Consider the following 26,870-nt stretch of genomic DNA (forward strand, 5'->3'; position numbering starts at 1 on the left):
ACAGCTACCACTCTCTGAGTAAAGAAATCCCCCCTCGGGTTACCCTTAAACTTTTGCCCCCTAACTCTCAACTCATGTCCTCTTGTTTGAATCTCCCCTACTCTCAATGGAAAAAGCCTATCCACCTCAACTCTATCTATCCTCCTCATAATTTTAAATACCTCTATCAAGCCCCCCCTCAACCTTCTACGCTCCAAAGAATAAAGACCTAACTTGTTCAATCTTTCCCTGTAACTTAGGTGCTGAAACCCAGGTAACATTCTAGTAAATCTTCTCTGTACTCTCTCTATTTTATTGATATCTTTCCTATAATTATCCGCGAACTTTGCTATAAAGCCATCAGTTCCATTATGTAGATCATTGACAGCAATGGGAAAAGTAGCAGTCCCAATACTGACCCCTGAGGAACACCACTGGTCACTGACAGCCAACCAGGAAAGGACCCCTTTATTCCCACTCACTGTCTTCTACCTGTCAGTCATTCCACTATCCATGCCTCTATCTTTCCTGTAATGCTATAGGATTTTATCTTGTTCAGCAACCTCATGTGTGGATGCTTATCAAACACTTAAAAATCCAAGTAAATGACATCCGCTTCCTCTCCTTTGTCCACCTTGCTTGTTACTTCCCCAAAGAACTGTAACAGCTAGGTCAGGCAATATTTCCCTTTACAGAAATCATGCCGACTTTGACTTATTTTATCATTAGTCTCCAAATACTTTGAAATATCCTTAATAATGGACTCCAACACTTCCCCAACCACTGAGGTTAGGCTAACTGGCCTATAATTTCCTTTCTTTTGCCTTCTTCTCTTCTTAAAGCATGGAGTGACAGTTGCAATTTTCCAGTCCTCTGGGACCATGCCAGAATCAGGTTTTCTTGAAAGGCCATGACCAATGCATCCGTTATCTCTTCCACAACCTCTCTCAGGAGTGTGGGATGTAGTCCATCTGGTTTATCCACCTTTAGACCTTTCAGTTTGCCTAGCACTTTTCCTTTATAATAGCAATGGCACTCACTCCTGCGCCCTGACACTCACGGACCCCAGGCACAGTGCTACTGTCTTCCACAGTGAAGACAGATGGGAAGTACAGTATCCATTAAGTTTATCTGCCATTTCTTTGTCTCCCATTACTACCTCACCAGCATCATTTTCTAGTGATCCAATATCCTCTCACCTCCCTTTAACTCTTTATATAACTGAAAAAACTTTTGGTATCCTGCTTTATATTATTGGCTAGTTTGCCCTCATATTTCATCTTTTCCATTTTTATTGCTTTTTTAGTTGCCGTTTGTTGGATTTTAAAAGCATCCCAATCATCCAACTTCCCACTCACTTTTGCTACCTTGTATGCCCTTTCCTTGGCTTTTATGCTTCCTTTGTTAGCCACAGTTGCCTACCTTTGCTATTTCTTCCTCTGTGGGACATATCTATCCTGCACACTGTGAACTACAAAGTTTGTATTTAGCCATCTCTGCTCTGCCGTCATCTGCACCAGTATTTTCCTCCAATCCACCCGGCTAGCTCCCCTCTCATAGCTCTGTAATTCCCTTCATTCCAATGAGACTATAGGCGGCGCGGCACACGGCAGCAGCTGCCTTTCGGATCTGGTGCTACTTTAATTTAGTTTTTTAATTTTAAGACACAATTAGGGTTTAGGGCAATGGATAACAGAGCGACTATCTACCATCGCCAGATACTGCTACAATACAGAGATCGCCCAAAAACAAACCTTCATGAAAATCTGCTATTTGGATTGCACAACCTCAGCTTGCTGAGGGAATCGGGCCTGTAGTCCTCGGAGTTGCCTGATGCCGGTGGCCAGAGGTGGGGATGTCGTAAGCGGTGTGCGGGGAAGCGGAAGTGAGGCCAGGAAAAAAGCAAGCCCTAGCCAGCTGGATCTCCTGTCCGTTCTGCTCTCCAATGGACATTAAATTGGACTACATCTGTGGCAACGAAATACTCGGCGAGAGTTCAGAAACGGATGGAATCCCGGACGCCGCCATTCAGCTGATTATTTATGTGACAGATTTTCCCCCAAGCTATCGGAATACCAACCTACTGACCTCTGCTGTGCCTATTGTCTTGTTTATTATTTATTATAATGCCTGCACTGTTCTGTGTACTTTATGCAGTCCTGGGTAGGTCTGTAGTCTAGTGTAGTTTTTGTGTTGGTTTACGTAGTTCAGTGTAGTTTATTTGTTGTTCATGTAGCACCATGGTCCTGAAAAACATTGTCTCCTTTTTACTGTGTACTGTACCAGCAGTTGTGGTCGAAGTGACAATAAAAAACGACTTGACTTGACTTACATGTGTGTTGTGCTTCTCCCTCTCAAATTGCAGTATGAATTCGATCATATTATGATCACTGCATCCTAAGGGTTCCTTTACATTGAGCTCCTTAATAAGATCTGGGTTATTACACAACACCCAATCTGAGGTGGCTTTTCCCCAAATAGCCTCAAGCAGAATCTGCTCTAAAAAGCAATTTCATTGGCATTCAACAAATTCCCTCTCTTGCGATCTGACACCAACATGATTATCCCAATCCCCTTACATATTGAAGTCCCCCATTACAATTGTGTCATTACCCTTATTACATTCCTTTTCCAACTCTCTTTGCAATCTCAACCCCACATCTTGGCTACAATTTGGAGGCCTTAATGGTTTTTTCATCCTTGCAGTTTTTTAATGCCACCCACAGAGATTCAACATTTTCTGACTTTGTCACATCTTTCTAAAGATGTAATTCCATCTCATACCAACAGAGCCACACCACTGCCTATGCCTCCCTGCCTATCCTTTGGATGCAAAGTATATCCTTTGATGTTTAGCTCCCAACAATGGCCTTCTTTCAGCCACGACTTAGTGATGCCCACAATGTCGTACCAACCAATCTCTAATTGCGCCATGAGTTTGTCCACTTATTCTGAATGCTACACACATTTAAATACAGCACCTTCAGTCCTACATTCTTCATCCTTTTGAATTTTGCCTCTCTGATACAATTTACCTCTTTGCTCTGTGTGCATTTGTACCCAATCATTGGCTTGTCCTTCCTTACATTCATATTACACCTGTCATCTATTTGTAAATCTGCTTGCTCATCCTCAGCTCTATCTGACTGGTTCCCATCCCCCTGCCATATTAGTTTAAACCATTCCCAACAACTCTATTAAACCTGCCCATAACAATATTGGTCCCCCTTGAGTTCAAATGCAACCTGTCCCTTTCGTACAGGTCCCACCTGCCCCAGAAGAGGTCCCAACTATCTAGAAATCTGAATCCCTACCCCCTGCTCCAATTCTTCAACCACGCATTTATCTGCCACCTCATTCTATTCCTATTGCTGCATGGCACAGGCAGCAATTTCGAGATTACTACCTTTGAAGTTCTGCTTCTCAGCCTCCTTCCTACCTCTCTATAGTCTTTTATCAGGACCTCCTCTCTTTTTCTACTTATTTCATTGGTTTTATTATGTACCACAACTTCTGGCTGCTCGCATTCTACTTTCAGGATATTGTGGACACGAGCAGAAATATTATGGACCCTGGTACATGGGAGGCAAATTACCATCCATGTTTCCTTTTTGAGTCCACAGAATCACCTATCTATCCCCCTGACCATAAAGTCCCCTATTACTGCTGGCATCCTCTTGAGTTCCCTATCCTTCTGAGCCGTAGGGCCAGACTCAGTGCCAGAGGTACGCTGCTGTTGCTTCCCCCAGGAAGATCATCTCCCCCTCCCCCAACAGTACTCAAAATGGAGTACTTATTGTTGAGGGGTACGACCACAGGAGTGCTCTCCACTATCTGACATTCTCCCTTTCCTCTCCTGAAAGTCACCCATTTATCTGTCTCCTGTAGCCTGAAGTGACTGCCTCCCCTTAGCTCCTTTCTATCACTGCTTTACTTACCCTATCAAGCCAAAGGTCATCGAGCTGCAGCTTCAGTTCCCTAAACCATTCTCTAAGGAGCTGCATCTTGATGCACCTGATGCAGATGTGACCATCGGGGAGGCTGGGAATCTCCTGGAAATCCCACATCTGACACCAGAACAGAACACTGGCTCTCGAGATATACCCCCATTCTCTCTATAGAGTTAAATAAGGAATGAACCCACCTACTTGCGTTGCGCCTGCCTGTTTTTGTCAAAGCCTTGTTAAGCCAAAGCTTACTACTCTGCCTCAGACTACTCTGACAGCCACTCCCACGAAGACCGCTCCAAAAGGCCGTACCCTGAGACTGGGTTCTTAAAAGCTTTTCATGAGCTTTAAAAGTTTTAAAAGTGTCAACCTTTTCGTGAATAAAACTGAAGGAAATTCCTTCATTAGAAGCATGGCAAATACTAATCTCATTCTCAAAATGCTATCAAGAAGTGTTTCTAGAAAGCTTATGAAGTATAAGATAAAGTAAAAGCCACTGCTCTTGCAAATGGTGAAGTCAGATTGTATTGGAAGTAACATAAACCACTTGGCTAACAATAAAAGGAAGACATCTTTTTGTTGAGGATTTTTTTTATTACAATGAATCAGGCTAGGTAGATTAAAATCAGCATGTAATTCTGAAAGGATGCGCCAAGATGGATTATAAGCATTCTTCAATGTAGTAATGACTTTGAGAAGTAAGGTGGAAGTAGTTTTCCTTTTACTTTGCTAGATCTTTCTAGACTCAATTTTGGATTCATTCTTCACTGACTGAACTCATAAATCCTTAAGCTGGGCGGGGGGGGGGGCAAAGCCTCTGTTCCAACAATGGTTACAGTGTGGTAAGCATAGTCCTGGAATGCTTTGACAGCAGACAGCATTACCTCATCTCAACCTACTTTGTTTTAGAGAATTTTACCTTTATCTGACATTCATAGATCTCAACCAAAAATGAATAATTAAATCAGTTATTAATAATTACAAAAATAAGATAAGATTAGTCTTTGAAATAATTTAATGTTTGCAAATCCCATTGAAGTGAATGAGATCTGTAATCCTAAGCCAGGGAGAGAGAGGATTCTCCAATGTGAGATGGAGAGCCCCAGTAAGATTTAATGATCATGTCTGTTGACAGATGCACAATCATCTGATACTCAGTAACTCTCTGATTGTAGCAGGTCTCTAATTCCAGAACTATCTTTTGGAATAGCTAAGTATCAGTGGATTCCCAGAAAAAATTATTGTATTTGTTTTCATTTTTTTAGCATCTGGCATTACTAGCAATGTTAGCAGTTATTGACGATACCTATTTCCCTTGAGAAGGTGGTGGTCAGCCACCACTTTTGAATTCCTCTATCTTCTGGGGAAGGAAATTCCATCATGTGTAGGAAGTTCACGGATTTGGACGGAGCAATGATATGAGAATACTGATATATTCTTGAGCTGGAAAGAAGTACAGATTGGAGAAGACCTGCAGATAGTGGGAATCTTTTGTGCCAGCAACCCATGCCTCCTCAGTGTGGATGTTATGGTATTGTTGATGGAATGATGGAATAGTTTAGATCTTTCAGGCTGCAAGCAAATCAGCCACTTTGAACCAGTGGTGCATGAGATGGTTAGTTTTGACTTCGATGATGTTGAACTCCTTGAGTGCACTCATTGAAACAAGCCAATAGTATTCCACAACCTCTGTCTTGTGCTTTGTAGAGGATGAAAAGATCTTGAAGTTGTGAAGAGGTGTGTCATTGCTGTGTACCTTGCCTCTTATCTGCTCTGGCATTTATGTGAGTGGTCCAGTTGAGTATCTTGGAACTCAAATTTTTGACTGTGGGGTTTCAACATTGAGTGTTCCATCAGATGTAGATGAAGAGACTCCTTTTTTTTGAAGACCCTTTTGTATTGTGATATTGGTGGGGGGGGGGGGCTTGAAGGGTTTTTGCAGGATAGATGTGGAGAAAATGTTTATTCTTGTGTCAGAATCCAGAACTGGAATCACTTTAAAAAATAAATTGTTGCCTGTTTAAGATAGATGAGGCAGTTTTTCTCAAAGAGCTGTGAGAATCCATAACTTTTCTTCCAAGGTCATTTCAAGCAGAATGTTTAAATATTTTTTAGGCAGAGATGGACAGATACGTGATAAGCAAATGTATGAAAGATCACCAGTGTTAGACAGGAGTGCAAAATAAATTTCCAAGTAGATCACTTAATGATCTTGGGTCAGGCTTCAGGGACCAATTGATTTCCGACTGCACAATCCTCATGGTCTTAAGTTTAGGTGAATTTATTTTTTAATTTCTTGAGTAAGGCAATGACTGATGACTAGATTGTTATTTTTAAATTATTAACAAAATTTAAATTCAGCAGATGCCACGGTCATAACTGAACATACTCTCTAGATTGTTAGATCAGGTATCAAGTCTGGCAGTTTAACTACTGCACTGCCACTGTTCCCATTTTATGATCAGGTGTGTATTTGACTGGCTTGAGTCTTCTGGGAATTTCCCTTTGGGTCTAGAGTTGTCTCCCAATCTAGAAAGGAGGAAAAGAACAAGAGGTACAAGTCTCAAATGAGTGTGCAAATACTTTCTCAATACAGTCGGCCTTCCTTATCCACGAGTTCCGCGTGTGCGAATTCAACCAACTGCAAATCAAGAAAACCCGGAAGTGCTCTTCCAGCACTTGTTGTTCGAGCATGTACAGACTTCTTTTCTTGTCATTATTCCCTAAGCAATGCAGTATAACAACTATTTTACATAGCATTTACATTGTATTAAGTATTATAAGTAATCTAGAGATGATTTAAAGTATACGGGAGGATGTGCGTTGGTTGTCATGGATCAAGATTGAAAAATATCGGAAGTTCTCTCATTAAGTAAGTCAGAACAGGTACATCTGGTATTATTTAGCGTCAATTAGTCAAACGTTTGTCTTAGTATATAGTTTATATATTTTACATTTCTATGCATATAAAACACTTAAGAACGTATGTTTCAGCGCTGGGCTTGGGATCAAAACCCAAAACCCCAAAACCCAATAATTAAACCATTGCGTTGCTTGGTAATAATTGTAGCTTTCATCAGGGCAGGGCCTTTCTCACTTTATCCTTTAAAATTGTTCCGATCATTGACCGACGTAGCCTAATGCTTTTCCAATGACCGATGGCGTTTCACCTCTTTCCAATCATTTTATTATTTCCACTTTATTTTCAATCGTGTTCATGATTATTTTCGTGATAAGCAACACTACGGATTCAGAGCTTGACCGCCAGGTCCTAATGTCCACCACACTGAGACAGGTTAAATAAGGTCTGGGGTTCCGCTGGGTCCTAAGGTCCACCACATTGAGACAGGTTGAATAAGGGACTTGAGCATACACGTTTTTTGGTATCCGTGAGGGGTCCCAGAACCAATCCCTCGCGGACAAGGAGGGCCGACTGTAAAGGTATTCATTAGGATTTCTTCTAAGTTGCTTGGAGTGGAAGTGTTTTCAAATCTATAGTTCTTTTAGATGGGTGGTTGTCAAATATGATAGGCAGGGAAGGAGATGCTGTATTCTTCTCAGAGTGAAGGAAGTATATAATTTCTTTACAATGGGATGGTGGATATTATTGGGGTATGATGTGGTCTTTTTGGAGCTGGCATGTGAAATTTCCACAGTGCCTCCTGATCACAGCAGTGCTCTTCAAATTCACTGTGGTTAGTATGGGGACACTGAAAAGGTAATGACTTCTGAAAGTTCTTCTAATTAGATGTCTTGTCTGAAACTGTACATTTCATGATGATAGATATCAAAATTCTTTGGTAGTTAAAAGTTTAATCTGAATGAAGGTTTTCCAAGAACAAAGGATGCTTAAAATAATAATGGTGATTGCTCCTTCAAAATGTGAGGTCAGAGTTGAGCTGTCACACAAAACTTTGGTTTTCTTGAGACAAAAAGGTTACATTTAGCATGAAGTTTAAAACACTTTATGCATGCGCAATACTGATGAAATGTTTCACCTATATATCCATTTTAATGAATAGAATAAGTAATTGCAGTCATGCTATTCTTAATAAATTAAAGCCAATTACTTTGAAGGAATTATTTGCTGTTGGAAACAAAGGAAGTAACCCAATGTCAACTTCTTATATAGTAACCACATTACTGAGTAATTAATGTGTATTTTTATTTTACTGAATTAAATTCATAATTTCATTCTTTAATTTTAAAACCCGGTTGCCTCTGTAAAATGTTCTTAATCCCTGCCTTTTGAAAAAGGAGAACTTAAAGTGACCAGACATTTTAATTTTCAGATATTTACCGAGAGCCTATTGTGTTCCAGTCGTTTGGAGAATATCCGCTTAGCTGGACAAATGATGCATTGCAGCAGTGTGTCTGTTGACCCTCCCATTAATGCTGCTTACAGAAGCAAGATACAATCCAAGGTTAACTATGAGAAAAGCCTCAAATTGGTTCTTGCTGCTGCCAGAGAGTATTTTGATTCATCGGCCACTTTGACTGATAGTTGCATGGATTTAGCCAGGTAATCTATAAATTCATGTGTTGTTTACTTTTTAAATTCTTCAGTATGATTAAGTCTGATGAGAGTTGATAGTTTTAATACCAGATGTAATTTTGCTGGTGATGCATAACTTGCTGTTCCTGCAGTTAAGATGATTTAAGAATGATTAACATAAAATGCAAGCTATAACCCTTCACCTTCTGTTTTCCCTGCAATATACTGAGCTAGATAGGTATCTTATGAATAGGGGAATCAAGGGATATGGGGACAAGGCAGGAACAGGGTATTGATAGTAATTGATCAGTCATGATCTCGAAATGGTGGCGCAGGCTCGAGGGGCCGAATGGTCTACTTCTGCACCTATTGTCTATTGTCTATAAGTTTAATGTATACAACAGTTCAGATAATAGTGCAAATAGTAGGTCAAAAACATTCAAACTCTTTGTTTTGGTTGTGTCCAGACCTTCATATGGTTGCACCCTATGGTATGCGCTCAAGCAACAATAATTTGAAGCACCATTGCTGAATTAACTGTTATTTTTTTTTCCAATGAAATAACATGGGAAATCCCTGCTAAATTTCAGGAATGATTAAAATGTTTCTGTCAATGTGAAAATGCTGCAAAATACTGGGCTTATGAAGTTTGAGCAGATAAGCAACATCAGAAGGTCCACGAGTGAATCTGCAGATGCTGGAAATAAATAAAAAACACAAAATGCTGGGAGAACTCAGCAGGCCAGACGGTATCTATGGGAGGAGGTAGTGATGACGTTTCGGGTGAGCTTCCTGTAGAAGTAGTAGAGGCCAGTTCAGTTGTGTCATTTAAGGTAAAATTGGATAGGTATATGGACAGGAAAGGAGTGGTGGGTTATGGGCTGAGTGCGGGTAGGTGGGACTAGGTGAGATTAAGAGTTCGGCACGGACTAGGAGGGCAGAGATGGCCTGTTTCCGTGCTGTGATTGTTATATGGTTATATGGAAGGGTTTCAGCCCGAGACGTCGTCACTACCTCCTCCCATAGATACCGTCTGGCCAAGTCCAGTTGACATTTGTTGCCTGTATCTTCATAGATAGAGTGGGACTACATAAAGTTAGTAAGCAATAGCTTTTAAACAATGCCTCAAATTGCCCATTTACAACTTTGATGATACCCAATTTCCTTTCTGTGGTCTTAAAAATGTATGCAAGAGACTTGGGAATTGCACCCAATTGCACTTTTTTCCATCCATCCCATGTGAGTTCTGTTTTGAATAAAGCAAGAGTAACTACATACAGCATGCAATTTAAACAAAATAAATTTGAAAAATGAAATGAGCTTGTAAACAAAAGAGTTATAGACACATGGCATCAAAGTTCTTGACTGATCATGGTGAAATCCAAGTTCATCAAGAAATTAGTTTTAAAAATGTTCAAATTAGATGCTTGCTGGATGATTGTAATCAGGAGGTATCTCTGGGGACTTGAGTGGGCCAGACTGCTTAATATTCAGTAAGAGCATTTCACATGCATGTTGTGAATTCATAACAATACCAAAGCATGCTGAGTTTAAGAGTGAAAATGCAGTTACAGTGCAGAGATAAACCAAGTGCTATGCAACAGTAATTACTATTCAAACATAACACACGGATCTCTCAAAGCTGCTTTATTCTGTTTGCGTTGTAGTGTCATGTAGCAAATGTCAGCTGGTGCAAGGTTAGTGTCACAGAAACAGGAGTAGAGATTTTTTTTACAAGTTGAATCCTGTACTCGGAATCAGGAGAACCTTTACCTTTTAGTTTAGAAAGCTATTCAGTGTCTTGTGGTTTTATTTTGAATGGTGAGAAGAACAGAATCATCATGTAATACTTCATCTAAACCACTCCTCTAACTCCTAGGCAGTGCTACCAAGTAGATACTTCATCAGGCTTTGTAACTAGATTCTTTTTATGAAATCATGTTTATTTTGTACTTTGTCCTTAGAATTACTTTTATAAAGCAAGGTGGTGGCAGATAAAGATTTTGAAACATTTCCTGTTTGCACAGTTTTTACAGCTTACTTGCTGATTCCATTCAGGTTCTTGAAAGCAAATGCATAAAGAATCAGAACTTGGCACTTGACATGTTCATCCAGCAGTTTCATTCCTATAGAATGAATGATTGCTATTGTAATGACATTTTTTTCGTAGTTTTGAGACTCATTCCCAATACAGTGTATTTGTAATGAATCTCTTGACTAGAACAGGTGAAACATTAACAGTTGGTATGTTCTTCATCCATTCTATTTATCACCATGGACAGGTTGCCTTGACTTAGGTTCATTTTTTAAGAGGACTGAACAGTTCGTGTTCATTAGCAGTAGTTTCCTTGAAGTTTTTGTCATATACAGTAACAACATAAAAATGTCATGCATTGGTTCTTTGTGGCTACCTGAAGTAAAAATAATAGGATTCTCTACATGGATGGCACAACAAAATCTCTGCTAGATTCCCAATGTTGCTTGCCCAGATTTAAAAAAGGGTTGCTTTATGATAAGACATTGGAGCAGAATTAGCCTAGTCAGCCCATCAAGTCTGCTCTGCCATTCCTTCATGGCTGATCCTGGATCCCACTCAACCCCATAAACTTGCCTTCTTGTCACTTCTTGTAGGTTTCAATGAGATCCCTGCACATTCTTCTAAATTCCAGTGAGTACAGTCTCAAAGCTACCCAAATGCTTATTGTACAAGGGTGATTCATAAGTTCATGGCCTAAGGTAAAAGGAGATGAGTTATTAACTTCATACTTTCTGCTGTCTAATACAGTGGCATGCAAAACTTTGGGCACCTCTGGTCAAAATTTCTGTTACTGTGAATAGCTAAGCAAGTAAAAGATGACCTGATTTCCAAAAGGCATGAAGTTAAAGATGACACATCTGTTTAATATTTTAAGCAAGATTACTTTTTTATTTCCATCTTTTACAGTTTCAAAATAACAAAAAAGGAATAGGGCCTGAAGCAAAAGTTTGGGCACCCTGCATGGTCAGTACTTAGTAACACCCCCTTTGGCAAGAATCACAAGCTTGTAAATGCTTTCTGTAGCCAGCTAAGTCTTTCAATTCTTGTTTGGGGGATTTTCGCCCATTCTTCCTTGCAAAAGGCTTCTAGTTTTGTGAGATTCTTGGGCCGTCTTGCATGCACTGCTCTTTTGAGGTCTATCCACAGATTTTTGAAGATGTTTAGGTCAGGGGTCTGTAAGGACCATGGCAAAGCCTTCAGCTTGCACCTCTTGATGAAGTCCATTGTGGATTTTGAGGTGTGTTTAGGGTCATTATCCTGTGGTAGAAGCCATCCTCTTTTCATCTTCAGCTTTTTTACGGACAGTGTGATGTTTGCTTCCAGAATTTGCTGGTATTTAATTGAATTCATTCTTCCCTCTACCAATGAAATGTTCCTCGTGCCACTGGCTGCAACACAAGCCCAAAGCATGATTGATGCACCCCTATTTTTAACAGTTGGAGAGGTGTTCTTTTCATGAAATTCTGCATCCTTTTATCTCCAAAGGCTCATTGTGGCCAAAAAGTTCTATTTTAACTTCATCAGTCCACAGGACTTGTTTCCAAAATGCATCAGGCTTGTTTAGATGTTCCTTTCCAAACTTCTGACGCTGGATTTTGTGGTGAGGATGCAGGAAAGGTTTTCTTCTGATGACTCTTCCATGATGATCATATTCGTGCAGGTGCTGCTGCACAGTAAAACAGTGCACCACCACTCCACAATTCTGGAAAGCTCTGAAAACTTCTTTGTACTGCATTATTTGAATAAGTTATGTCTCATTGGTTAACTCTGATGTAGCAGTATTTCAGTGGAGTAAGGGAAATTACAGTGGTTTGAGAGAGGAGTTGGCCAAAGTAAATTGGAAGGAGCTGCTGGCAGGGATGTCAGCAGAGCAGCAATGGTTTGTGTTTCTGGGAAAAATGAGGAAAGTGCAGGACATGTGTATTCCAAAAATAAAGAAAAACTCAAATGGTAAAATAGTACAACCGTGGCTGACAAGGGAAGTCAAAGCTGTTCTAAAAGCAAAAGAAAGGGCATACAACAAAGCAAAAATTAGTGGGAAGCTAGAGGATAGGGACGTTTTTAAAGACCTACAGAGAGCAATTAAAAAAAATCATTAGAAAGGAAAAGATGAACTATGAAAGCAAGCTAGCAAATAATATCAAAGTGGATAGTAAAAGTTTTTTTCTAGTATGTTAAAAATAAAAGAGAAATGAGAGTGGATATAGCACCACCACAATATGAGGCAATAGAAATACTAAAAGGGACAAGGAGATGGCTGATGAACTAAATGAGTATTTTGCATCAGTCTTCACTGTGGAAGACACTAGCAATGTGCCAGATGTTGTGTGAAGGAAGAGAAGTGGGTAAGTTACTATTACAAGAGAGAATGTCAGAATCAGAATTAGGTTTATTATCACCAGCATGTGATGTGAAATTTGTTAACTTAGCAGCAGCAGTTCAATGCAATACATAATCTAGCAGAGAAAAATAATAAATAAAATAATAATAATAATCAATAAATCAATCAATTACAGAATACGTTTATTGAATAGATTTAAAAAAACATGCAAAAACAGAAATACTGTGTATTGGTAGTGGCCAAGGGTTCAATGTCTATTTAGAAATCAGATGGCAGAAGGGAAGAAGCTGTTCCTGAATCCCTGAATGTGTGCCTCCAGGTTTCTGTACCTTTTACCTCAGTGGTCCCCAACCACCGAGCCGCAGACCAGTACCGGGCCGCAAAGCGTGTGCTACCAGGCCACGAGGAAACGATATAATTTGTCGATATGAAACGATATGAGTCAGCTGCACCTTTCCTCATACCCTGTTACGAACACTGTTGAACTTGAACACAAGCGTGGTTATCAGTCGCCTAAACGCAGTGATACCCTCACGCCAGGGATCACACCGGTCACCTGAGGCACCTGGTTGGAGGCAGGAGTTCAGGCCCAGAGGCTGTCTAATGAGGCAATGAAGCCCTCAAAACTGCTTCGGTACCTTGAGTCCAAGCACCCTGCACTTAAAGACAAACCCGTTGAGTTTTTTGAGCAGAAAAAACGAGTGCAAGCGGGACAAAAGCAAGTGCTGATAGCTACGTAAACTAACTTGCAGAATAGACTGGACATAAGGAACCTCCTTCGAGTATTACAAACAAGGGGGGGATGTCACGTGATGATGTAGGATCGAGACGTGGAAATCCAGCTCTCCCATAAAATTCCAGTAAAATAACATTTAAGTGAAGAAAAGTTATTAAATACTTTTTAAAAACTACTTATAAACTATTCAGGATTGTCTTAAGATATGCCTCCTAAACAGAAGCAGAAGAAAACTACTACTTTGAAGACAACACAAGTTGGAAAAGAATCAAGGCTGGTCGCTATGAAAGAGCCTCGGGCTCAACTGCATTTTACCTCTGGCGATATAAATCAGGAAACTGCGGCAACATCAACCGTTTCCCAAAAAAAGAACAACAGGAATTGCGCATGCGTGAAGGAAAGGGCATGTGCAAACACGAGCAACCCAAATTACAAATCCCAGCCACGATCGGAAGTGAAAGTGAAGATGAGGTGGAATCAGATTCTCTGGATAAATCGGATGAAGATGAAGAGACAAACAAAGAAGAGCAACAGGAAGAGGTTGGAGGTGATGGAGACATAAGAAAAACTTTGGTGCAAGTAATGCATGAATTAAAAGCATTAAAAGTAATAAAAAAAGATATTAAAAATATGAAGATTATGTTTGATAAAATGATGAAAAGACAGGACAAAATGGACAAGAAAATTAAAAATGGAAGAAATAACGGGAGACACCATTGATAGAGTGAATAAAATGGAAGATAATATTTCTGCCTGGACATCAGAAAGAAAACAGTTGTTGGAAAAAGTGGATGTGCTTGAAAATTTTTGCAGACGTAACAATATTATGATTGTTGGTCTGAAAGAAGGTATAGAGGGAGAAGATCCAATAATTTTTTTTCAAAAATGGATCCTGGAAATTTTGGAAGTGGAAGAAGGAACCCAGTTAATTGAAATTGAAAAGGCTCACAGAGCCTTAAGATCAAGACCTCAAGTTGATCAAAACCCATGATCAATCTTGATAAAATGCTTAAGGTATCAAGATAAAGAAAAGATCCTGAAGGCAGCTGCCCAACGTGCCAGAAAGAGAAACGGGCCATTGATGATAGAAGGGAAAACAGTTCTTTTCTATCCTGATATAAGTTATGACCTTTTGAAGAAAAAGAAAGAATTTAACCCAGCGGAAAAAGTTTCATGAGAAAAAGGCTATAAATTTATATTGCGCCACCTGGCAACCCTGATAATTTTTTTGGATGACAGAAAAAGATTTTTTTTACTGATTATCAGGATGCAGAAGAATTCGCACAAGAACTCCCAAATATTCGCTAATTACAGTCAAAGATTTAAAAGTGAAATGGATTAAAGATGAAGATAGGGACAGTGAATGGAACTGATGGATGTTTAAGTACAGAAGAATATTTAAATATATTCTTAATTACATGATACAGGGGGAGAAAGGTTAAAATTTGAGAAATATTAATCGAGAGTAGTGATATTACTTTTTTTTCTTCTCTTATATATACTTTTTTATGTTAAGGGGGAGCTGGGGGAACTGGATCGATTGCTATGGGATTCACGTGTGTAATCATGGCGATTGCCATGACCTGTACAACGGAGAGGGGTAATGTTGTGTTATTTTCATTCACAACATTAGTAGGGGGGTATTTTGTTATTTTTTTCTTTATAATCTATTTTTCTTTTATCTTTCTTTCTTTGCCTGGACAATTGGGGAGGGGGACACATAGCAACATGAAGATTTTTAAAAAGATTCCCTAAGGTACTACGAAAGTTGAAAGATTAGGTATTATTATAGGTTGGAGTAACCCTGTTAAAAATAATGACTACTTTACTGAATTTTTAAAGTTTTAATGTTAATGGGTTTAATGGACTGGTGAAAAGAAAAAGAATTTTAACATAATATTAAGAAAATGAAAATAGATATAGCTTTTTTACAAGAAACACACTTAACAGAGATAGAACATCAGAAATTAAAGAGAGATTGGGTTGGAAATGTTATTGCAGCTTCATTTAACTCAAAGGCGAGGGGAGTTGCAATTTTGGTTAATAAAACTTTACCAATTAAAATACATAATGTATTAATTGATTCTGCAGAGAGATATGTAATTATACATTGTCAAATTTTTTCAGAACTTTGGACTCTTATGAATACTTATGCACCAAATGAAAATGATTTAAAATTTATACAAGAGGCCTTTTTGAATTTGGCTGACACATATGACAAAATATTAATAGGAGGAGATTTTAATTTTTGTTTAGACCCAGTTTTAGATAGATCAACAAAGGTTGTTACAAAATCAAAAGTAGCAAAATTTTATTTATCATTGATGAAAGATTTAAATTTGATTGATTATGGAGAAGAATTAATCCAAAAGAAAGAGATTATTCATTTTATTCAAATAGACATAAAACTTATTCAAGGGTAGATTTTTTTCTATTATCAACGAATATTCAAGACAGAGTGAAAAATATGAAATATAAAGCAAGAATATTGTCAGATCATTCCCCTTGATAATGATAATGATGGATAAAGAGGAAGCGATTTACAGATGGAGATTTAATTCAATATTATTAAAACGTCAAGATTTTTGTGATTTCATGAAAAAGCAGATTCAGTTTTTTTAGATACAAATTTACATTCAGTTGATGATAAATTTGTCGTATGGGAAGCAATGAAGGCATATCTGAGAGGTCAGATAAGTTATACTTCTAAAATTAAGAAGGAATATATGGTAGAATATTACAAACAAGCTGGATGAACTCAGCAGGTCGGGCAGCATCCATTGAAAAGAGCAGTGAACGTTTCGGGCTGCCCGACCTGCTGAGTTCATCCAGCTTGTTTGTACGTCTTGATTTGACCACAACATCTGCAGTGTACTTTGTGTTTACTCCTTCGAGTATTGCTGTATTCCCGTCGTGTTTAACACGCCCCTCCCCGCCCCCCTTCAGCCGGTCCACAAGAATATTGTCAATTTTAAACAGGTCCACGGTGCAAAAAAGGTTGGTGACCCCTGTTTTACCTGATGGTAACAGTGAGAAAAGGGCATGCCATGGGTGCTAGAGGTCCTTAATAATGAATGCTGCCTTTCTGAGACACCGCTCCCTGAAGATGTCCTGGGTAATTTGTAGGCTCCCAAGATGGAGCTGACTAGATTTACAACCGTCTGTAGCTCCTTTCGGTCCTGTGCAGTAGCCCCACTCCCCCCCATACCAGATAGTGATGCAGCCTTTCAGTATGCTCTCCACAGTACATCTATAGAAATTTGACATGCCAAATCTCTCCAAACTCCTATTGAAATATAGCTGCTGTCTTGCCCTTTTTATAACTACATTATATGTTGGGGCCAGGTTAGATACAGAGAGATCTTGACGCCCAGGAACTTGAAACTGCTCACTCTCCACTTCTGATCCCTCTGTGAGGATTGGTATGTGCTCCTTCGTCTTACCCTTCCTAAAGTCCACAATCAGCTCGTTCATCTTACTGATGTTGAGTGCCAGGTTGTTGCTGCAGCACCACACCACTAGTTGGCTTATCTCACTCCTGTATGCCCTCTCATCACCATATGAGATTCTACAAACAATGTTTGTATTGTCAGCAAATTTATAGATGGTATTTGAGCTATGTCTCGCCACACAGTCATATGTATGTAGAGAGTGAAGCAGTGAGCACACACCCCTGAGGTATGCCAGTGTTGATCATCAGCAAGGAGGATATGTTATCACCAATTTGCACAGTCTTTCAGTTAGGAAGTTGAAGATCCAGTTGCAGAGGGAGGTACAGAGGCCCAGGTTCTGCAACTTCTCAGTTAGGATTGTGGGAATGATGGTATTAAATGCTGAGCTATAGTTGATGAACAGCATCCTGACATTGGTGTTTGTGTTTTCCAGGTTGTCTAAAGCTGTGTGGAGAGCAATTAAGATTGCATCTGCCATTGAGCTGTTGTGGTGATAGGCAAATTGCAGTAGGTCCAGGTCCTTGCTGAGGCGAGGAGTTCAGTCTAGTCATGACCAAGTTCTCAAAGCATTTCATCACTGTCAATGTGAGTGCTACTGGGCGATAGTCATTAAGGCAGCTTATGTTATTCTTTGTGGGCACTGGTATAATTGCTGCCTTTTTGAAGCAGGTGGGAACTTCTGCCCATAGCAGTGAGAGGTTGAAAACGTGCTCAAAGAGCTGAAAGACCTAAAGGTACATAAGTCACCCAGATCAGAGGAACTGCACCTTAGGATTCTGAAAGAGGTAGTGTTAGAGATAGTAGTGGCATGAGAAATGATCTTTCAAAAAATCATTAGATTCTGGCATGGTGCCAGAGGACTGGAAAATTCCAAATGTCACTCCACTCTTTCAGAAAGGAGGAAGGCAGCAGAAAGGAAATAATAGATGGCTTTGCCTGACCTCAGTGGTTGGGAAGATTTTAGAGTCAATTGTTAAGGATGAGGTGATGGAATACTCAGTGACACAGGACAAGATAGTACAAAGTCAGCATGGCTTTGTTCAGGGAAAATCCTGCCTGACGAACCTGCTAGAATTCATTGAGGAGATGCCACAAAAGGTGCCACACATGAGGCAGTTCACCAAGTTAAGCGCCCATGGTATCACAGGAAAGTTACTAACATGGTTAGAGAATTGGCTGATTGGTAGGAGTCAGCAACTGGGAATAAAAGGATCCTTTTCTAGTTGGTTGACAGTGACCAGTGCTGTTCTGCAGGGGTCGGTGTTGGGACCACATCTTTTTATGCTGAATGTAAATGATTTAGATGATGGGTTTGTTGCCATGTTTGCAGATGATATGAAGACTGGTGGAGGGGCAGGTAGGGTTGAGGAAATAGGTAGGATGCAGAAAGACTTTGAGAGATTTGGATAATGGTAAGAAAGTGGCTAATGAAACACAACGTTGGAAAATGCATGGTCACGCACTTTAGTAGTAGAAATAAATGTGCGGACTATTTTCTAAATGGGGAGAAAATCCAAAAATCTGAGATGTAAGGGGATTTGGCAGTCCTTGTGCAGAACACCTTGAAGATTAACTTGCTGGTTGAGTCAGTGGTGAGGGGGACAAATGCCATGACAAATACATTTCAAGAAGTATAGAATACAAGAGCAAGGATGTAATGCTGAGGCTTTATAAGGCACTGGTGAGGCCTCATCTTGAGTATTGTGAACAGTTTTGGGCCCCTCATCTTAGAAAAGACGAGTATTGGAGAGGGTCTAGGGTGGGTTCACAAGGATGATTCCAGGAATGAAAGGATTATCATATGAGGAACGTTTAATGGCTCTGAGTCTGTACTCACTGAAATTCAGAGGGATGAGTGAGGATCTCATTGAAACCTTTTGAATGTTGAAAGGCCTAGACAAAGTAGATGTGGAAAGGATGGTTCCCATGTTGTGAGAGTCTGGGACAAGAGGACGCAGCCTCAAGATAAAGGGGCGCCCTTTCAAAACAGAGATGTGAAGAAATTTCTTTAGCCAGAAGGTGGTGAACTTGTTGAATTTGTTTCTACATGCAGCTATGGTGACCAAGTTGTTGGGTATATTTAAGGCAGAGATTGATAGGTTCTTTATTAAACATGGCATCAAAGGTTAAGGGGAGAAGACCAGGAGCCGGGGTTGAGGAGGAGAAAAAAGGATCAGCCATGATTGAATGGCAGAGCAGACTCAATGGGCCAAATGACTTAATTCTGTTCCTGTGTCTTATGGTCTTTCCCCGTTTATGTTCAGTTGGTTAATAACGGTTTTATTTATTTATTTCTTAACACTGGGGGTGTGAAATACAAACATAATGTTTTAATATTTTTGTTTTTATTACGTGTTCGGGTACGGAGAAGCCAGAATTAACTGAAGTTGAAATCTTGTAAATGATTAGTTTAATTGACATTAAATAATAAAATATTTACTGATGGAACTGGTTACAACCTTGGTAGCATAATTTTAGGCTCTGAATGATGTGCTTCAAAAGACTAGTGAGGAGGATTTTGGCTGACTGGGGTTGGGTAAACACCTTTGCAAGATGTGTCTGTATTGCTTAAGGCCTGTATCAGCAGAAAATCGTGGAGCTGCCCTCTACCCCTTTGCTGTAAACATAAAGCTACATGATGTTGACCTCTAGTGTGCACCACAAGGTTACATGACTTGGGTGTTTTTTTTCTTCTTGCTTGCTTAGGACAATATCAAATATGGAAATGTTGAACAAAACACCGGTTAAAATCAACCATAAAGAGAGTGCGTTTACTGATTGTAAGCAGAGTCATTGTTGTCCAGAGGGACAGCTCCTGTCTCACGTATATAAAGAGTCTCCTGGAAAAGGAAATTCCCTATCAACAAAGGTTAATTTATTTTTTTGAAGCCCTTTTTGACCTACTTCTGCTCTGTCACCTCAAAATTCTTTTATTGAATCATTGAAATATAAGCATGGGAACTGGGACTTCGGTCCTCACAATCCATATCAACTGTCAAGAATCCATTTTTATTAATCTTTTTACTTTTCCCGCATTCCCGACAACTTCATCAGATTCTACCTCTTAATTGCATATTGAGGCAGATTATAGTGGGCAGTCATTAAATGACTGGGATATAGTGGGAAACTGGACCACCCAAGGGAGAACCGTACATTGACAGGAAGAGCAAATAAGCTCAACACACATTACCATTGGAGGTAACGTCCTGACGAAGGGTCTCGGCCCGAAACGTCAACAGCGCTTCTCCCTGTAGATGCTGCCTGTCCTGCTGTGTTCCACCCGCATTTTGTGTGTGTTGTCGTTACCATTGGAGGTCCTGGTCAACAGGGTTCTGAAGCCGCAGCTTTATTAGTTGTACCACTGAACCACCCACCATGACACTGCTCACTTTATTAATACTTCCACTGAAATTATATATTTTTTGCATGGTATGGTGTTTTCTACAAGCTGTTTTGCTTGTCATGAAGACCAGTATTTAAACTTTGCATGTAGAAGTCTTCTCTGTATATTTATTTTCTTAATATTTGAGCTGTAGGTATTGAAGTGAATAATGGCAAAGAGATTTTGTTGGAAGTTGCATCCTCTGTCTCATTATCTGACTTTATTTCATCGACGAAGGTTTATATGCCTATTTTATAGCTGCTTTGATGCAACAATTTCTCATTAACAATTGCAATGAATCCTTTTTCCTTTTCAACTTGCTTCCTCTCAACTTGCCATAAAGATAAAATAATGGAATATTATCTCTGAATTATGCCTGGTAGGTTATTGCTGTTCAATATCATATCAATATCATTGCACCTGAACTGAAGGGGTCCAATATCCTGGCAAGGAGATTTCCTAGAGCGACTTGGGATGTTTTAACTTGTGTGGCCGAAGGATGGAATCCAAAATGTAGTGTGGCAGAAGAGAAAGTTAAGGCAAATACAGAAACTAAAGCAAGCAAGCCCACTAAGCAGAACAGGCATGAGCAATACAAGCAGTGGCAAAGGTCTTTTAGGTTAAACAGTTTTTAAAATGTTTTGAGATACAGGGTGGAACAGGCCCTTTCCCGTCCCTTGAGCCACCCAGCAAGCCCCAATTTAACCCTAGTCTAATCACGAGACAATTTACAATGACCAGTTGACCTAATAAGTTGTATCTCTGGACTGTGTGGGGAAAAACCCACACATTCTGTGGGGAAGAGTCCTCACTGATAAGGTCAGAATTGAATTCCAAATTCCGATGCTCCAAGTTGCAGTAGTATTGCGCAAAGCACTAAGCTACTGTGGTGTTCCATAGTAGTGTAGCAGTTCTAATGAAAGAAGTCTGGCAGGAAAAAAAGGTGAGCTCAAGGCATGGATAGGCATATGAAATTGTGATATTATGTTTTTTACAGAAACATGATTTGAATGTGGGCGGGATTGGTAGCTCAGTGCTTTAGGATACAGATTCAATAGCAGGGAGGTGGGCGGGGGGGCTGCATTCTGCTTTCTGATCAGAGAGAACATGATGATAGTACTTGGAGAGGATATTGGTGGAGAATTTCTGTTTAGGCTGTATGGGTAGAACCTAGAAATGGGGAGGGGGGCGTTTCTTTGGGACTGTACTATCATCCCTCTTCCCCAATAGTTAACAGAAATTAGAGGAGCTAATATGTAGGAAGCTAGCAGTAGGGTTAACAGGGTAATACAAGTCAATGATTTTAATTTCACTAATATTGACCAGGACGGACATAATGCTAAGGGATTGGATATGGTAGAGTGCATTAAGTGTATCAAAGGTTTTGCCAAGCAGTATTCAGATGGCCCGAAGAGAGAGGGGTCAGCACTTAAGCTTTTGGAAATGAGGCAAAACAAGTTGCTGAAGTATTGGTGAGAGAGCATTTTGAGGCCAGTGATCATAAAGCTGTTTGTTTCACATTAGGTATTGGAAAAGAGGATTGGTACACATGTTAAGGCCTAAATTGGGAAAAATTTAATTTTGGAAGCATTAGACAACAACTTGTAAAGGTTGATTGGGTGAGGCTGTTAGCAAGTATAGATGTGCATCAAGTAGGAAGTTTTGAAAAGTTAGGGAATTACTCCTGGTAGAGTTGAGAGTAAGATTCTGAGAGCTGTGATCTACCTGAGATTGGAAAGGCAAGAACTGAATAAGTGCAGTTGGCTTTGTGTGAAAAATCATGTCAGATGAATTTTATTGATTTGTGTTTTTGAAAATATGACAGACGAGGCCAGGGCTTTTGACAAAGTACTGCATGGTAGACTGCATGATCAAGAAGTTACAATTGCATGAGATTCAGGGTGAGCTAGCCAGTTGGATATGACAGTGACCTGTGGTGTACTGTAGGAGTCAGTACTTGGGCACCTGTTGTTTGTGATGCATATTAGGAATTTGGATGAGAATGTAGATAGCATAACAAGCAAATTGGTCATGTGGTGGGTCGTGACGAAGATTATCTAAGGTTACAAGTGGATGTAAATCAATTGTGATAGTGGGCAAAGGAATGGCAGATGGAATTTTAACTCAGACAAGTGCAAAGTGATGCACTTTGGGAAGTTAAACTAGGACAGGACTTGCACAGCATTGGCAGAGCCCCATTGAATGATGTAAAACAGAGGCTTAATGAAGTTTACCACACATAAGATAGCTGCATCTCTAGATATAAGACAATTATAACCATATTTCAAAAGTCCTCCCTTGCTCAAAGGAATGGGAAAAGCACCATAAAAAAATCTTTGTATTTTACTTTACATTACTGGAAAAAGTTATTTGTAAGTATCTTGCAAGTATGCTTTTCGTCACTGATTCAATAATCTATCTGTGTCCACCATTTTCATCCTGAATTTGGCCAAACAATATTATATCTTTTCTAAAAAGTAATAAAAGCAAATTTGTGTGCTCATCTGGATTCTTCACCTAAAAATAACAAGAACAGGCATAAATTAGAAATGCTCAGTGAAAAAAGATGCATTTTCAAAAAATTGTATAGATTAAACATCTACTCTTCAATCTGCATTACATATCAGAGGTGGGCTCTCCACTTTCCATGACAATGAATCAGAGTTTTGAGAGGAATGTGTTGGCTGAATTATGCTACAGGTATATTAAGTAACAATGGAATAAGGATGTAATGCATAACAGAGAGCAGAGTTTCTGACGTGTCCACAAGACCTGGAAGCTGTTGCATGCTTTTTCTGTTTAAGCTGAGGGAGTAGCCAACATCTTACTTCAAATGCAGAGCAGTCAATCAACAAACCTCACTATGCCCTGACGATGCTAAGCAGCCAAGAAATGGTGAGGCAAGGAGATATTGAGGGGGGAATCAGCCGACCTGAACCAGGCTTGGATCCCAAATTGACTAGTAATATTTTGGGTATATTGGTACCAATCAAAATCATTTGACCTTGAAGGAGTGATACAAATTAACATCTTAGTACAACTAAAATCCACTTAGAAAGAAAACTAATATGTAATTGTTGATGAGGTAATAGCTGAATCAAAACCCCACCATAATTGAATCTCTAGAACTGAAAAGATCTTAAAAAAATAAGCAAATTGTGTAATCAACTGAACAAAAATAGCAGCCATAATTGCCAATGTTTTAAATAAGGAAGCCTTAACTAGTTTCTTCTTGTATCTCAGCAATCAAAGCAAAGGCGTACCTGTTAAAGGAATACTTGCATTTGCCTTCATGAATATGAATTAAAACATCTATATATTTGAAAAGCATGGCCCAAAGAAGTGATGCAGATTGTCAATCCAACCCTGAAAAAAATTTGCATATCAATTAAATAATGCATATGGAAGTCTTTAAGAACACTTTTAAAAAAACAATCTGAACAGCTGGGCAATGAAGTAAATTATTTATGCAGAGAATCACCTAATTAAAAGAAACTAGAAATCTGAAAGCTTAGTTATGGATGTGCAGAAGAAGTAGAGTCGTGGGATTATTGTATCGGATTTCAGGAAAAAAATTCTTCCATTTTACTTTCAATGGACTAATACATCAAAGAGGAAGTTCAGAAGAAACACTTTTATCCATTGAGCTTTGAGATTGAGGGATTTGTTATAAAAGCTGTTCCTAGGGTAAATGGATATGTTTCATTGATGGAGAATCTGGGTAAACACCTGAATGTGTGGGAATAAAGACTTTTGCTGATCGCAAGGAAGGGAGAAGACGTGAATAAAAGATAAATAAATAACTAAATAAATAAAGGACTAAATAAATGGCCTGTGCTGCATAATATACTTTATAATATTTTCAACAGATAACTACATAACTGTTGAATCAATGGAAAATAAAATACAATAACAGGATCAAGGCTTTTACAAAATTACTCATTCCTCACTGCAGTGAGTTAGACCAAACTTAATTTTTCTTGTAAAGCATTTTATTATAGAAATTACTTTTGTTACCTCAAAATCGTGTTCATCCTTAACTGACATCAGCCCATATGTTCACTCTATTAAAATCCACCAGAATGAGTCAACCCATCTCTCTCACTGCTTCACCTCATTTGGTGGCAGAGAGCCTTCTTCAATGCATTCTTACCTTAAGACTCAACTTTTCCCCAATGATCCCCTGGCTTGCCTTCCGCCATGGCCTTCACATTATTGAATTTACTCAACTTGTTTAAATTCATCCCCAGAACTCTGCAAGACTTTTGTGCATCTCCAACTCTGACCTTATCAGCATCCTTAATTTTCATGCTTTATTAATAAGGTCTGTGCCTTTAAATGTCCATACTCCAAGTCAGAAATGCCCTCCCTTAACCCCCGAATTCTATACCATATTGCCCCAAACTTTTCGTCATTTTAACAAGCTTTTATTCAATAATATATTTTGCATGGTTTTAACATCAAACTTTACTTGCAAAAACTGAAAAATGTCCTGTGATGTTTTGGTATGTTATAGTTGGCACTATATAATGCAAACTGTTGTTGTTATGTTATTGTATTTGTCTGTTTAAATCAAAGCACTGATAAGGAGCTTTATTTTAGACGGCAACCAAATGGAACATTGCAATAATTAAAACTTAAAACATCCCTCTGACATTAAGAGAATTCAAAATCACCATTTTTGCTTCAATTCACGATGTATGTGGCATATTGTCAAGGAACACAAAATTTGGCAAGTTAGTGGTTAAATGACAAATTGATCCACTGTTAACTGATATTGACTGACTGATTTTAACAACAAGCCTACCATAAAGTGTCGAAATGAAACTGCATCAGTTTGAGGCTGAACTCATGAAAACTTAATTCTTTCTACTCAAATTGAGAAACAAGACGCATGAAATTAAAACAAAAGCTCCTGTCTTCAGAGATCTTAATGTTTATATTCCTAGTCCTTGTACAAAGATGACATTACTGGCTTTAATTCTGGGAGATGTGGCAGATTAAGTACTGAAAATGCAATTTAAGAAAGAATCTAGGTAAGCAGTCTAATATTGATTGATAGGGAATTGAATAGAGGCCTCTTCAAGATAACAAAATAGTTGATTCAAGATGGTCCAATGAATTGAAAATAGATCTTGCCTGGATTATTTGGAAACAAAGCTCTGCAGGTAGAACTGTAATTGATCAATGGAAAGCCTGTGAAGTGGAATTGTTTCAGCCACCCTGGGAATATTCCCATGAACTAGGCAGGTGATAAAATTAAAACCAGAGCTTCATGGATGACTTTAAAGATATCATAAAATACAACAAAGTCCGATGTCAAGCTGTTAATACAAATGAGAAAATAAAAGGACTGATTGAGGTAGCAAACATAAAAGACGTTCTAAAAATCTTCCAGAGGTGAATAAATAGTAAATGCATAAGAAAAAAAAGCAAGGTTCAAAGGGCGATACCAGAAGGCAAAGAAAGATGTGGTTGAGAAACTGGGTGAACTCAATGTTAATAAAGAGGTGGTACAAGAGGAATCATTCAATCCATACGGGATGGATGCATCCTAAACATGAGAAAATGCTTGGGATGCATCCAAGCTTGCTCGGGGAAGTCAGGCAAGTTATTGCAGAGGCCATAAGTAAAATCATCATGATGTCTTCAGAGCGAGGAGTGGTGCCCAAGGACAGGAAATTGGCAAATGTCGCAGCCTGTTTCAAAGAGGAATATGGATCAATTAAAGAAAACTGCATAGGGTTAAAGGCAAATCATGCTGATTAACTTGATTCGTTTTAATAAACTTCACAGCAAGGGTAGATGAGGGAAGTTCAGTTGATATGATATAAATGCTACAGAAAAACAAGTCATGTAAGCATGGATAGAAAATTGGCCAAGTTACAGGGAAGAGGAAGCTGGAGTGAAAGCATGTTCATAGATTAGAACATGTTCCCTAGGGATTGGTTTTGAGTCCATAATTTTTCTGAATAAATATGAATGATTTGGACATGGTTATACAGAAAATACTTTCAAAGTCTGCAGACGGCACAAAACTTAGAGACATAAAGCATGATGAAGATAATGCATAAACTTCAAGGAATTAAAGACAAGCTAGTGGAGGGGCTGGATAGATGACATCTGATGAGTAATATCAAATACATCATTTTGAATCTTGAACTTTGAGGGCACATTGCTAAGAGGATTATACAGATAGAGGTCTACAATGCATGGAAGGAAGTACCGCAGGATTTAAAAACTAAATGTTAAAAATAATATAGGACCTTAGGTTTATAAAAAGGAATAGTACACCAAGAGCACAAAAAAAATGTCAGGGTGATTGTTAACAATAATATTTGTTCAGCCACAGCTAAATTATTGTGTTCTGTTCTGGATACCAAGCTACAAGGAAGGTTTTGAAGAGCTCTATCAAAATTATCCAGGAATTAAGAATTTTAGTCAAGTATATAGGCTGGAGGTGCTGGGATTATTTTCTTTGGAACAGAGGATGCTTCAAG

The 26,870-nt window shown here is 39.0% G+C and overlaps 1 protein-coding gene across 5 annotated transcripts in view; it reads left to right on the top strand.

Moving 5' to 3' along the window:
• The window catches only part of nbas (NBAS subunit of NRZ tethering complex), a 325,125-nt gene that overhangs the window by 144,926 nt on the left and 153,329 nt on the right, over positions 1–26,870 (top strand). For all 5 annotated transcript variants that reach the window (XR_009514327.1, XM_059981865.1, XM_059981866.1 and 2 more), the window contains exon 30: positions 8,219–8,448. Coding sequence is in view for 4 of the 5 variants with exons in the window: in XM_059981865.1 (XP_059837848.1) it covers positions 8,219–8,448 (230 nt within the window). In the remaining variant the exon portion in view is untranslated. The remainder of the gene's footprint in view (positions 1–8,218; positions 8,449–26,870) is intronic.

The sequence above is a fragment of the Hypanus sabinus genome, chromosome 10 (genome assembly GCF_030144855.1).
Source record: "Hypanus sabinus isolate sHypSab1 chromosome 10, sHypSab1.hap1, whole genome shotgun sequence".
NCBI lineage: Eukaryota > Metazoa > Chordata > Chondrichthyes > Myliobatiformes > Dasyatidae > Hypanus > Hypanus sabinus.